The sequence below is a fragment of the Drosophila serrata genome, unplaced genomic scaffold (genome assembly GCF_035046125.1).
Source record: "Drosophila serrata isolate PLE 108 unplaced genomic scaffold, ASM3504612v1 contig_382, whole genome shotgun sequence".
In the NCBI taxonomy this organism is placed as follows: Eukaryota; Metazoa; Arthropoda; class Insecta; order Diptera; family Drosophilidae; genus Drosophila; species Drosophila serrata.
In genome coordinates, this window is record NW_028257280.1 from 4,219,538 (window position 1) to 4,233,464 (window position 13,927).

General features: G+C 34.6%; 2 protein-coding genes and 2 long non-coding RNA genes across 7 annotated transcripts in view; 3 read left to right on the forward strand and 1 right to left on the reverse strand.

Moving 5' to 3' along the window:
• Window positions 1-13,927, forward strand: part of LOC110186896 (Lipophorin receptor 1) — a 122,742-nt gene that overhangs the window by 6,468 nt on the left and 102,347 nt on the right. The window lies entirely within an intron of this gene.
• LOC110186538 (uncharacterized) lies at window positions 1,984-3,008 on the reverse strand. The gene has a single exon (XM_020955742.2). The coding sequence runs from the start codon at window positions 2,850-2,852 to the stop codon at window positions 2,046-2,048; it is 807 nt and encodes a 268-aa protein (XP_020811401.1). The 5' UTR covers window positions 2,853-3,008; the 3' UTR covers window positions 1,984-2,045.
• On the forward strand, window positions 6,687-7,333 carry LOC147642572 (uncharacterized). Of its 2 annotated transcripts, XR_015273220.1 has the most exons (3): window positions 6,753-6,910; window positions 6,973-7,152; window positions 7,216-7,333. It is a non-coding gene; the product is annotated as an uncharacterized LOC147642572 (long non-coding RNA). The 2 variants fall into 2 exon arrangements; XR_015273219.1 differs by having other exon boundaries at window positions 6,687-6,910; window positions 6,973-7,333.
• On the forward strand, window positions 9,203-10,744 carry LOC110186850 (uncharacterized). 3 transcript variants are annotated; one of them, XR_015273273.1, is made up of 3 exons: window positions 9,203-9,404; window positions 9,708-9,900; window positions 9,954-10,742. It is a non-coding gene; the product is annotated as an uncharacterized LOC110186850 (long non-coding RNA). The 3 variants fall into 3 exon arrangements; XR_015273274.1 differs by lacking the exon at window positions 9,203-9,404 and having other exon boundaries at window positions 9,488-9,756; window positions 9,820-9,900; window positions 9,954-10,744; XR_015273272.1 differs by lacking the exon at window positions 9,203-9,404 and adding an exon at window positions 9,488-9,629.

Below are 13,927 nucleotides of genomic sequence, written 5' to 3' on the forward strand. Positions count from 1 at the left end.
ATGAACTCTTTAACTTTAATTTTGGATCTATAAAAAAAAATCAAACAAATATATTGAAAATTAGAATTTAAAATCCACACGTGGTCGTTTTCCAAATGAATTTGACTTTTTGTTTGGCTTCCTTGAAATTTTTGCAATTTTCCACATGCCAATTTTTTTGTTCTGTTGTCGTCGTCGTAGTTTGGCCCCTGAGGGCCTGCTGCAGTTGCAAATGCTTGAAATTACATTTTTCGCATTAATAAAAATGAAATAAAAATAAAAAGCCAGATCCTCCTGTGCACGAAATATGCAAATGTGCCGCGTGCAGCGCACCAGATAAAACTGAGCAGGACAAACACTCTCTCACATACACACACATGTGAGTCCTTTTTTCCGCTTTTACTTTTTTGTGTGTGTCCCTTTGGAGGACGGAGTTCTCTGGGTGTCAGGCATAATATGGAGCAGCTGTTGCCGACAGTGCCAAAAGTCACTATAAATTTGTGCATTAGTTCTTTCAGCTCCTGGCCAATCCAGGATGCACTTTGAGGTCTGTGACCTTTAAAATGCTTTGAATATAGATGTGTACTTATATATGTAAATGCCAGCGGCTGTCGGGGGTTTTAAATACAAAATTGAGAAATTGTGTTTTGCATAAATAAAGCCCAAGTCTGGCTGACTATTTAATGATGCGAAAATATTTATACAAAACTTGAAAGCGCCGCGAGTTACTCTCCTCAAAATGTTAATAATGCCCAGTCAGAAATTGCCTTTGGCTATTTACTTTGCCTTTATATATTTGGCAACAATTAATTAGTTTTTCATGAAGCACAGTGATGATTTCAAAAGCTCACCGTATTTATTATGAATATTTTAGCAGACAATTAGTTTGCAACAGCATAAATCAGAAATCTAATTCGGTTTTAAAAATTAATAGCTATAGATGATGTCTTGTCTGTCTGCAAATAAGCTTTGTTTTGCTCTTGAAAATAATAATTAAACGGAAACGACTTCTTCACTTAGTTGTAAGATGCTGACTGAAATTATAATAACCTGCAAGAATATAACAATGTAGCAAGAAACAGGGTTAGTTTTGAAACTATCGTAAGGGTAAGAAATCAATATTTGTGAATTGCTTCTAATTAAGCAAAGTTATTAACTTTGTAGATATGCTTAATACAAATTACTGTATCACTTTCAATTAAAGTTAAGCAATTTGGTCCATGGCAATAAGGGAATTAATTGAAAAGTAAATGCACAATGATATTTTTAGGATTTAGGTATCATCAAAGTACGCTTCTTCCTAATTATCCGGATGTCTTGCTTTTGGCAGGTAATATTTATGAGCTCGAAGGGCAATCACTATCCCTATCACTGCAGATGTAAACACTTCAGAGGCCGCGGACAGAATGAGGTCGGTGCGAGGGCAGTGTCTGTATTTATAGTCTCCGAGTAAAGAGAACAGAGAAAGTGAGAGCGAGAGTGGAGAGCTAGCCAGAGAGAAATACAAAGAAAGAGATATCTCCAGAGATACACAGAGAGACTTACACATATTGAAAAATATGGGGATAAAGAGAGAGAGAAAGTAAGAGAGAGAAAGAAAAAGAGAGAGAGAGAGAGAGAGAGAGAGAGAGAGGGAGAGGAAAAGGAAGAGAGAGAGAAATCTATTTACTTTTATTACAATATTTAATTATTACAAGAATGGAATTCAACTTTACCACGCTCCCCTTGCAATTTATTAAAATTAAATACGACATTTAAAATAATAAAATGTTTTTATTATAAATGTTATAAACTTACTAACAAAAGTTATTTTTGTTCTACAAATTTTCTAAATGGGTTTCTATAAAACCGAAAGGATATGGTTTCTTATCCCCCAAGTCGTTTGTTTACATTTTAATTACCACGTATGTGCTGACCTTAAAAAATGAATTCGATTCGCCAGAGTAAATTGTAAATTTCCCTTTTATGTTTCAAAGGTTAAAAAGTAATATCACAAATTACATCTTGTTCTACAAGTTAAGGATTTATTTCACACACAAATACGAATTTAGATTTAAGAAAGCCACTCATTCACTATGCCTCCTTTTCCATTGGGTGCCATCGTGGGGCAAAGGACTCTTTATTGTGGGCGATAGAAAGGTCCACAATCCTCTCTGACCCATTATAATTCGGCAGTTCGATCTGATACCCAGATCGTAGGTCCGATCGAGTATTTGATAGTACGAATTGTTAAGGTAGACAACATGTATTTGGAATGACAACATGACAACAGTGGCTACCCAGGCAAAGAGCGTAATGGTGAACAGTAAAGTGTCCAAGAAGGTTGAGAAGTTAATGAGTTGCAGAGCCAAATGATTCCTTACTAATAATATAAAGGTGCTGACGAGACATAGGCCAGTTCCTAATGCCGTATAGAAGGTGAACCAGAAGAAGTATCGATGATTATTGTGTCCTATGCAGCCGGCAGTGAAAATGCAATGATGGTCCCTCTTCAAAATGCAACATTCACACAGCTTGCAATGCCAGGATCTGGGGGGCGACATCTTTTGACACAAATCACAATAGTGCCACAGATGCTTCTCTTCCGTTGCTGGCACTTGCCTATCTTCGGGCAGACTAGCCACCGACGATGTGGCACGGTAGCAGGCCAACATGTTCCCCAGGATATTGTACATTATGAAGATGGCCAGCATCCAGTACAGTTTGCATAACACATCGCTTAGCAGCTGTGGCGCCACATGTAGCATTTGCACCAGGAACAAAAGGACAGCGGTAGCCAGTCCCAAGATTACAGCCACCGGATGACATATCTTCACGAACTTCCTGGGATTACGGCCGGCGTAGTGATGAAGTGTATCTACCAAAATACACATGGTTCACACTATTTATAAATAGATTAATAGGAAGTTTTACTTTTCAAAATTTAGTTAATTTGTTTTTCAACACAAATCTCAGAGCTCAGAGCTCATTTGAGTTTGAGTAAATAACCAAAGAGTAAGCTAAAACCTATCAGAATGGATGCTTTTCTGGGGAATTTTCGTCTTCTTTTTAAATGTTTTTCCAATTATTTTGCTCATTACGCTTTACATATAGCGATAATTTAGTCCTTTAATTTGTATGCAAATTATATTTGTACATCCTTTGCATTTATGAGAAACATTTGACCTTTTAATAATCAATGTAATTACCAAATAATTAGAATTTTCACACTCCACATCAGAAATAATGCTAAAATTAGTTCAAGTTTTGGTTCTACGCATTATTTTTCTTTATAAATGGAGACAAATTTAAGGGAGTGCCTTACAACATCTCAGCACCTTTATAGTTCTTGAACTCATATCCAAATCAACCTAAGAAACATGAAGTTCTTTGCTGGTCTTATTGCCGTTGCTTTCTTCGTGGGCTTGGTCCAGGTCCAGGGGGATACTAACGACAATAATAATCAAATAAAAATTGGTAATCTCAGTTCTCTGGGTGTATAAATTCAGTAAATAAATGAATTAAATAAATAAATTCAACCTTTAAATTCTGCCTTTTTTTTAACATTATTGAATGCTTTACCATACAATTTGAGAGTCCTTAGATTGGGTGGGTAAATTATTTTTATAAAATGTGCTGATCCTAATAAGGCATAGACCACAAGAATTTTACTTTGTTTTAAATGCCAACTTTGCTTAAGGTTCAGCCAAAAATTCGCTACACTTAATCTCTCCACCTAAATAAAAATAGATGTTTTTCTAGTTTGCAACTCATTTTTCAAAGGATCTGGTTGCCATGAAGTTCCTTATTGGTCTTATTGCCATGTGGTCTGCCTTGGCGTTGGCTGAAGGCGAGATTTTAAATAACTATAATATAAATGTCGCAATAGATATAGGAAAACAGAAAAAAGGATCTTAGATAACAAATACAAAACCACAGTGTTTTTTAAACAAGCTAACTGCAAATCGGATTTGTTTTCTGTAAAATATTAATATAATAAAACATATAAACATTCAATCTTGACAAAAAAAGGTATTGGGAAAATATAAATGTTTGATCTAAACAAAAAAAAGTTTTATGGGAATGATATTTTGACTTTTTTAAAAGCAATTATCAAGCTTTTCTTATAAAATATTTAAGTAATTATTTTACTCATCTTAATTACTCTTGAAAGTGTAAAAGATTGAGTGATGACTCAGTACCTTTAATTCAATACTAAACAAAGTATATTTATACGCTTGAGTTTGAGTAACATTTGACCTTTTACTGACATTAATTTAACACCCCTGTAATGCTCCGTGTCGGAACCAAATTAGTTTCAGTTAAGGTTTTATCAACAGTTTTTCTGTTTAATTGAAAACGTATATAAAATATTACTTCACAATGACATTTTCGTTCCTCGACTCATCATCCAAATCAAACTGGTAGCCATGAAGTTACTTGCTGGTCTCGTTGCCGTACTTTTCTTTGCTGGTTTGGCCCATGCCCAGGAAATTAACACAAATCGTAATGATACTGAAAAGGCCAAATTAGCTGCACTCTTAAAAATTTTGACTTTTGGATGAATTGGTCATCAAAGCTCATAAAAAAATTTTCCCTGAAGGGAGGAATGAAACTTCCTGAAATCTAAGGCGATTTTTCTTAAATGTAGTTTTGTTGTTTTTAGGGCGATTTGCCGCTAATATGAGAAAAAAGTTTTCTGATATTAAAGGTAAATTTGTCTTACATTGAGAAAGATTTTTCTATGTTTAAGGGTAATTTGATATTAAAATATGAATTTATTTTTCTGAATTCAAGGTTAATTTTTGTTGATTCAAGAAAACGTGTAATTTATGACAAGTAACCATTAAAATAGGGGTGTTCGTCCATAGCATAAAATATATATTGAATATATAAAAGCAGCATTACGATATTTTAAGAGCATTTGAAAAATGCTTATTCTGGTTTCCAGTAAAAGGATCAACGATTCTCTTCTTAAAATTAGAAAAACTTCAATAAAATTAATGGTATAAGCAAATGAACTTATACAAATAAAGAATCAGTCATTTATACAGATATGTACTTAAGTATTTTTAGAAGTTTGCAGTTTACAGAAAGGAAGCCAACTTTTGCTAGTTTAAGTTTATATACCAGATGGTCATTTTGTATTATGTATTTTTCTCTGATTCCTTTAAGATCCTTAAAGGAGTTTAGAGAAGACTTTCAATTGCTCATACTTAGAAGTAAAGGTTAATATATTTACAAAAACAACCTACTTTAAAAAACGAAAAAAAATAAATGCTGTAATTTAGGTATTGGGTTTTTTTTCATACAATTTTCGTGAACTTTGACTTAAATTCTAAATTTTAACCAAAAAATATCCCAAATGCCTTAAATTGAATTTTAGCCAAAGAAATCATGGTTTTTCTTATAAGATGTTTTTGCAACGTTGAAGGTGTACAATATAGAATGATGACTTATTACCTTTAATTAAATTTTATAAAAATTATATTTACATATCCTTTGGATTAAGAAATGACATATGTTTGGTTTTGAGAAACATTTGACCTTTTACTTCGACTAAATTATCATACCCTGAAAGACTTTGCTTCAGAACAAATTTCAAAATTAGTTCCAGTTTCAGTTTTACCAACCGTTTTTGGATATAAATAGAGAGGGATTCTGGGGATTGCACTACAACATCACCAACTTCAACCCTAGTTCTTGGACTCATTTCCAAATCAACCCGATAAACATGAAGTTCCTTGCTGCCCTCGTTGCCGTTGCTTTCTTCATTGGCTTGGTCCAAGTCCAGGGGGATACTAACGACAATACTAATCAAATCCAAATTTCCAATGTCAGTGCTCTGGGTTAACAAATTCCGTAATTAAATGCAGTAAATAACTGGAATACGTCACAAATCTCTTCCTTTTTTCTTACAAATTTGAAAGAATTTTATTTTGTTTTGGTAAATTGGTGAAGTAAATGGAAGTTTAAAATGTACTATATTTTTGATTGAATTAAATGTTTGATCTTAAAAGTATTGTACTCTTTAAAATACACGTTTATTTTAAATTTCAGAATGACGCTGTTTGATTTAGCCAGTCGGTCAGAGGTTAAAACCATGCGATAAAACTTGCATCTTATAAACTAAAACAATATTAGTTTGATTATATTACTAACCTGATTCAAAAATATTTTCCTATATTTAATATAGTCTCTCTAGTCTTCTTGAGTTACATAACCTAGTACGAAAAGGTTAGTGTTAAGCCCAATTATTAATATATTTTAATGTAATTAGCATCGCTTTAAAGGTCAACTTTTTTCAAAGTTCGGCACCAATTCGCTACATTAAATCTCTTTAGCAAAATAAAAGTAGATGTTTTTCTAATTTGCAACTCATTTTTCAATGGACCTGGTTGCCATGAAGTTCCTCATTGGTCTTGTTGCCTTGTGGCCTGCCTTGGCGTTGGCTCAAGACGATACTACAAATATAAATAATATAAATATATCAATAAATATTTAGTTTACAAATCGGACAAAATCTTTAAAACCACCGTATTTTCTGAACAAGAATACTCCAAATTCGATTTTTTGTTTGTAAAATATTAATATAAATAAAATCTTGGTAAAAAGGGTAATAAAAGAGATAAATAGATTGATCTAAACATAAAAAAGGTTTAATGGGAATTAGGAATCTTTTAAGGTGACTTTTATTTGTAAATAAGTTTTGCGGGAAAAACACATAAATCGGCATTGATATATGATATTTTAAGGGCATTCAAATATAGAGAATGACATGGTAGCTATTTTAAAACAACTTACATAAATGAAACCAATCTATTTGCTACGGAAAACTACCATATCTTTATAAATATCAAATTGGCTTTAGTTATATGATCATTTTTACTCAAAATGTACTGGACGGGAGCCGCCTTTTTCTTGATTCTGCTTTGTCTAGATCTAGCAGCTGGTAAGTTAAAATAATAAAAAATCATTTAAATTAGTTTACTTTACAAAAAGTAATCTTATCAGCTCAGGGCGGACCTTGGAATGGGTTAGGATCCACGATAAAGAAGCCGCCACGTGAAGAAGAGAATATTTGGGCGGCAAATGAAGAAGGGACATTTTGGCTTAAACGTTAAACGTTTAAAAAATTTTTACAAACAAAAGTGCTAGAATATCAGCTCCGATTTTCGACTTTAAATATCCGGGGTTAAGAAAAAATGTATAACATTTCTAAATGGTGGAAAACAACTACTTATGCCATTTTTCTAGGTAATCTTTGCCCATGTCAGGGTTCGTTTGGAATAAGTACTAGGTGTTGCAATCACGGAATACTTAGACCATAATCTAAATAATAAAAGTGTGTAAAATATATTATAAGAAACATAAACATATAGCTAAACAATCTTTTAACTTAATGACGAAACTTGCTCACATATATCGTATGCTATAGATTTACATCCTTTTTTATTGCGGAACAGGGAGTTATCCTCATATGAGAAAGGGTATATTTTTGTTTTCAGCAAACTTTTTATTGTTCTTTCAAGTAGCATTGTTGTTCCCGTTGCTGCCACAGATAACTACGTGCTAAGAAATGTATAGCAAACTACAGAAGCACAATGTATACATATATGTTTGTATATATATTATAGGAAAGGATATATACAAGGATATACTTGGGCAGAGAGAACGCTGGAGATTCGTGGCGAAGGCAGCCAGACAATGGCTGGCGCCCACGTCTCCATGGACACATTCTAATAAAAAGCAAGCACAGTGAATGTCATTCTCGTGTGTGTTGCCATTTCCTAGGAAGCTTCCACAGTTTTCTCATTTTTCTGCCATTTTTCCTTGTTCCCTCGTTCCCCATTGCAGTGATGATCAATAGGCAAATGGGTAAAATAAAATATGTATTTAGATATTGTATTATATATTTTCTACTATTTTTAATTGCAACTTAAATATATTGTTTGATTATATATTTATATTAAAGCAGCGGAAGAATATTGACTTCAAATAGTACGGAAAAATTCCTTAAAATACTAAATAAATTAAATTGACTATATGTTAATGTACTTATTATGGTTATTTAAAGTGTCATATCATCGACTTTCAAAATGTCATAACACATGCGTTCTTTTTAAAGCAGGATTCTTTTGAAAAAATAAAATGCTTTCGAGCTGTGGCATTAAATGTTATAATATATAAACTTTCAATACCACAGATTGTCATGCACTTTTCAACGATTTATATTTATTTATTTATATTAAGGACCAAGGATAAAACACATATAAATGCTCATCACTATCTTCTAGCTTCGTCTTTAGTCCTTGGCCAATGTTCAACTCCATCCGTAGTGGTAGAGTTTTTAGGCTTTTTTGTTACTCGGGCAACATTTGAGTTATAAATGCCGCACTACTCGAATGAATCTCCTGGGCGTAATAGTTTTCAAATGGCTCTCCATATACGTCTGTCTCACGGTATCCCATTCTTCTAGCATTCCTCCGGTTCCTTTCAGAGATTTCGTCTTTTTTCTGTCTTTTTTTTGTTGCAAAAGTATCGCACACAAGTGGCTCGCTGTCTTTGGTATCCTTGGGCAAAAAGTGCTTGCCAATGCAAAAATGTCCGAATGAATCCCAGAAAGGAGGGTTAGGAAGGAAGGAAGTGAACTGAGCCGTTAGTGGGCCACAAATTTGCCATTTTATGGCATTGGGTGGTCGTGGTCTCTAACCAGACCAGTAAATAATTAAACCACTTCTTATTTCCGATTTAATGTTAACCAAAAATGAGCAAAACTTGATTGTAATTAATAACGAGAGTATTGCGATTATTTTTCTAACTTTTGGTTTCTATTTGGGATAAGTCAAGGTTAAGTTGTGATAAACTATTGCAACTCTACATAACAAAATCAACTGCTTAAGAAATCCGGACAACCTAATACGTATACGTAATATCCCAAACTTTCCTTAACAAACCCAATTTAATATCGTTTACTGCTGCTCATATGTATAAGATTTTTGCTTAATTTACAAATTGCTTAGGCTTAGGGAAATTGCTTTCCGGCCAATCAATTGCCATTGATTATGTGCCCGGCTCTTATCGTAATAATAGCCACGTCAAGGCCTTGAGTCACGGCAAATAAATCAATTTTTCTCGTTTCCGGTCAATTAATCTAATCTGTTTGCCAAAGGTTGAGAAGTTAAACCAATCGCCAATCGGGTTCCATGGGGGGAAAAAGCAAACATGAGGTAGGGAAAATTTACTTATTCAAGTCTTTGTACCCCCTCAATTTGAAGTTTTTTAATCACTTAATGGTGGAATTCCACATATATTTAAAAGTTAAAAGTTGGAAATGTAACATATAAGTAAACATCAGACAAAAACAGGGAACAAAATGGATCGCAATACTAAATAATCAAAGTATATCCTCGTTCACAAAACCACCTTCTTTTTAGTGTAAAAAAGTGAGTTGTCTGTTTAATTTACTCATTGATTTCTTTGGTATTTATTCCTGGACTCTATACCTGCTGTCATTTTCACATTCTTGCAATGTTAATTTTGGAAGACACTCTTGCGTATGAGCAATTTGTATGCTCCAGGATTTATTTTTCCCTCGGTGATTGTTTAAAAATATTGTACCTCATGGCACACATTAAATGCTGATTCCAAGGAACACCACAGTGGACATGGTTATAACAATTCTAAATATTTCCGCATTTAAAAAATAACTAAAATAGAAATATTTTCTCCTATTTCATGGATATTAGGAAAAGAATGTAGTTCCGGGTGTAAAATTCCAATTTCACATTATATACGGTATATATGAAAAAGTGGAAATGGAAAATGTAAACAATAAGTATACATTGCATCTAACTAAAGGTAAATAGACAGAAACTGTGATCAAGATGGATAGTAGACTTTGGTGGATCCTTATCAGTGCATTTTTGTTTTATGGACCTGGTGAGTCATGGATTTTAATGGCGAAAATAAAACTTATTGTCTTATAAATTCAGGTCGTCGTTGCTTATGTCCGAATAATCGCAAAACTTCTTATAGCTGTTGTACACCTATACCCAAGGGATAAAAAATAATATCAAATAAATAATGCAAAAATTTAAGTATTTTCTATTACACAAAACTATCTTCTTTTTAGGGTAAAGAAGTGAGTAAGAAGTGAGGGAAAGATATACATATAATTGTTTCCTTGAATTCATTGGTACTTATTCGTGGCCCCTACACCTGATGCAATTTTCATTTGCGTTGCAAAGATCATTTTCTTGTCTGAACCTCTCCCCTTTGGAAAACACTCGGTCGTATTAGCAATTTTAATGCCCCTGGCCTTATGGCACATATTAAATGCTAATTCGCATACGGCACACGATCCCAGATGGAACACCACATCCCTCCACTCCTCTTCATCTTTTATTTTATTTAGATTTTTGTTTTTTATGCTTTGACGGAGGACACGGTTACGCTACATGACATTTACAAGTTATTATTATGCAAAGGACACGCTGCGGAGTCCTTTGGCGTGTCCTCTCTATCCCATTTCCCCCTCTGCCTTTTCATATGTTGCAAAATCTGCTGCGGCGTTGGGAAATTTGCATTTATTCATGGCATAAATAAAGGATCCGCAGCGTAGGGGTAGTGGTAGTGCCCGAAAAAGGGATATATTTAATCTGGTCACAGCGCCGCGAGTGTGTGGAGTTCAACGGAAATCATGACAGCATTTCGCGTGCTGATGTCGATGCGCTTTATTTATAATTTATCTGCTGGAAAGTGCATCGCATAGTGGAGTTGTTTAGTGCGGGGGATAAAGAGAGTGCACACACACACACACACACCTGCCGGCGACAGCCGCAGGTGTAGCCACAAAAGTGACGCAAATTTTGTTTGCCCAACGCTCTCTATCCTTGCTTCACATAACAATTACATGCATTTAAAATCTGGTTTTCGGTTTTGGGTTTTTTGGGACTCGCGGTTTGTTTCCGCTCTCAATTTTCACTTCAGTTTCGACAGCCAGGAATCAGGGATGCAGGCCATATTTAATTCATTGTATATTTTGGCATATATCTTTTTGTTTAGCATTTTAAAAATGGTTTCCAGTATAGTAGAATGCTTGAAACAATTTTTAATTTCATTATTTAACAAAATACTAATTTAATAATGTATAATAACGATGAAAATACATAAATTTCTAATAATTAATCGATTTCCAAATTTATAATAGAAAAAAGTCACCTATAATTGATTGCTTCATTTTTTGACACCCTGGTTAAATCAGCACTATTGTTTTTTGGCTGCCAAAATCATTGATTTGCATTTTTAATGCTAAAATCACAGATTGCATTGACCTGTTTCGTTGCAAATTGTTAATAAATCTAATCTACGGTAACCCTTATCAAACCAAAATGTAATGACCAAGAAAACAAGTTCAAATGAAATATATATTATTTGCTAAACAAAACCTCAAAATACACAAGGACCGGCAGCTGTTTTCTTTGCTGAACCCCCAAAAAAAAACAGGAACATAATAATAATCTCATAATACGGAATTAGAGGAGCGTAAAATTAGCTCCACAAAACCCCAATCTTATGCATGCATAATAATACAAGTTGGGGAAAATAAAATTAAGCTCAGACCAACACACAATATACAACAAATCAAAATACTGTAAAATTTCCATCCGGTCGCAGAAATATGCATATGAAGCATATGTTTGGTGCCATGTGGTTACAATAAAGGTTAAAGTACACATAAAAAAATTTGAATATAATATAATATTAAAAAACATTTGGGTTTTGGAATTTTAGGTTGGGGATAGGGTATTATATAATAGCATATTGTAGTTACCTTTAAAAAGGTATAAATTAAAACTTCAATTAACTTAGTTTGATATTATTTATACTTTTTCTTGTAATGAATTTAAAATAACTAAAACTAATATTGTTTATACTTTATTTTGTTATATTCATATCCTATACATTTTAAATGAGTACTAAATCATAAACTATTTCTTCTAACACATCCTAAAATCTTTATTTAAAGGTCTCAAAACAAAATTACTATCTCAAAATTTTTTCTTTTATTCGGTGTTTATTTAGCAAAATGTTCCCTAATTTAAAATGTATTTATTTTATATTGTTTTTCCGAGTGTCTTTGTACCTGAAGTCTGGTCCCCGTGTTACACTGTTTTCCGCTTAGTATTTGCACAGCTTTTCCGCATTTCCCCGGCCCCATTTTTCTTTACCTTCACGTACATCGCGGGAGGTCTGGTCTGGTCTCCACCTTGACCCTTCAATCTTTGTCCTACGCTCATTACGCTTCCTTTGAGCAGATTTATTTTCCCGGGAAAAGCATCATCTTTTGTATGGCCGCCGTCGATTCCTTTTCCATTAGCACTTTAATATTTAATGACTTCTGTTTATCGCACATAATTGAATTCTGTGCTGTGGTCTCCGGGTCTTGGGAGCTCTTTCTGCAGCTGGCCTTTATTATTTGCCTTTGGCTTATTGCTCATTATATTATTATCTTTTGTTTGTAATATCCGCAATATGGCTTGAGCCTTGGCATTTTTATGAGGCTTCATTATTTGGTTTTTATTCTTATAAATAATGCAGGCGAAAATCACGGGCACTCACACTCGTTTGTTTTTTGGTCCGACTTTTGTTTCGTTCGCGTAATTCTCAATCAGAATTCAGACACACATGGCCCGGCATGATTTTCTTTATAGGTCTCTCGGCTTTTTCCCTCCCCCCCGGATGATTTTCCGACGCTGCTTGTAAGTAAAAGTTACACCCTTGGCGTTGGCGCCTTTTAGAGTTTCCGTTGGGGCCAAGGCGTTGGTGGAGTTGGTGGAGGAGGTTCGTTACCGAAAATTTAATTAATGTATTTTCTTCGTGTTTTCGCATATTCATGCCTCAAAAATGTTGCCGCTGCATGTGTGGCACGTTTTGCTCATTAGCCATTTAGGTGGTATAAATATGCATTAAACCATCTCGCTGTATCCTTCCTATCCAGAGACGTTAGTTACAATTTATGGCCAAGACATGAAACGGACAAAAAACCCAGACTGGCACACGCACAGCACACTTTGCAGGAAATCAAGTGCAAGGCAAACTGAAGGACGCCAAGGGGGCCAAGGACATTTGCCTTTTGTCCTAATGAAAAGACAACAAAATGCGAAGGATAAACGGAGGGAAGTCGGTGGAAAACTCGGTGCGATGCGACTATGCTTCCGTTTTCTTCCACAAAAGCGACCGAAAGCTTGGTCCCGCAATTGTCGAAATATACATTTGACAGGCCCCATAATTGCCCTTAAACACGGGCTCATTCTTGTAGCAAAAAAATTTGCAAATTTAACCTGCATAAATTATACGGAACACTGTGTTGAACCAGGAGAAAGAAAGGGAAAAAAGAACATCCGCAGTTATTTATTATGCGGTGACCTAAAAGAGAAAATGCAGAAATAAAGTAAAAGTAAAAGAGTTTTGTTGAAAGCTAAAAACAGAAAAGGCCAGGAAAGGTATAAGCCGCCCCACACAGCCATAATTCAAATTTGTATATAAATTTTTACTTCTTTTTTTCTAAAAAAAAAAGGCAGTGGCAACCGCAAAATGGCCAGCGACACGCCGGGCCAGTTAACTTTGCCTTCAAACATCATTTGTCAAGGCAAACACAAGCACACAGACGCAGAAGAATGGCCCGCAGGGAAATAACTAGCCAAGCAAAAGCGAATTTTCACGGCTCTTTAAGCGGCAGCCTCGATACAAAAATGTGCTTTGCTTATTAGATGGACCAGGCAACCCTGGCAATCCATCAAGCGTGCAGGCAACTCTGACGCACGCCTGACGTTGATTGCCACCCCCATATACCCCATATAAGTAAAAGATCACACCAGAGCAATCTAATCCGGTGCCGAGCAAATTGTCCAATGCTTTTTGTGTTGTGTCTTGTGGTTGACAGCCAGGCGAACGTTTTGACAGC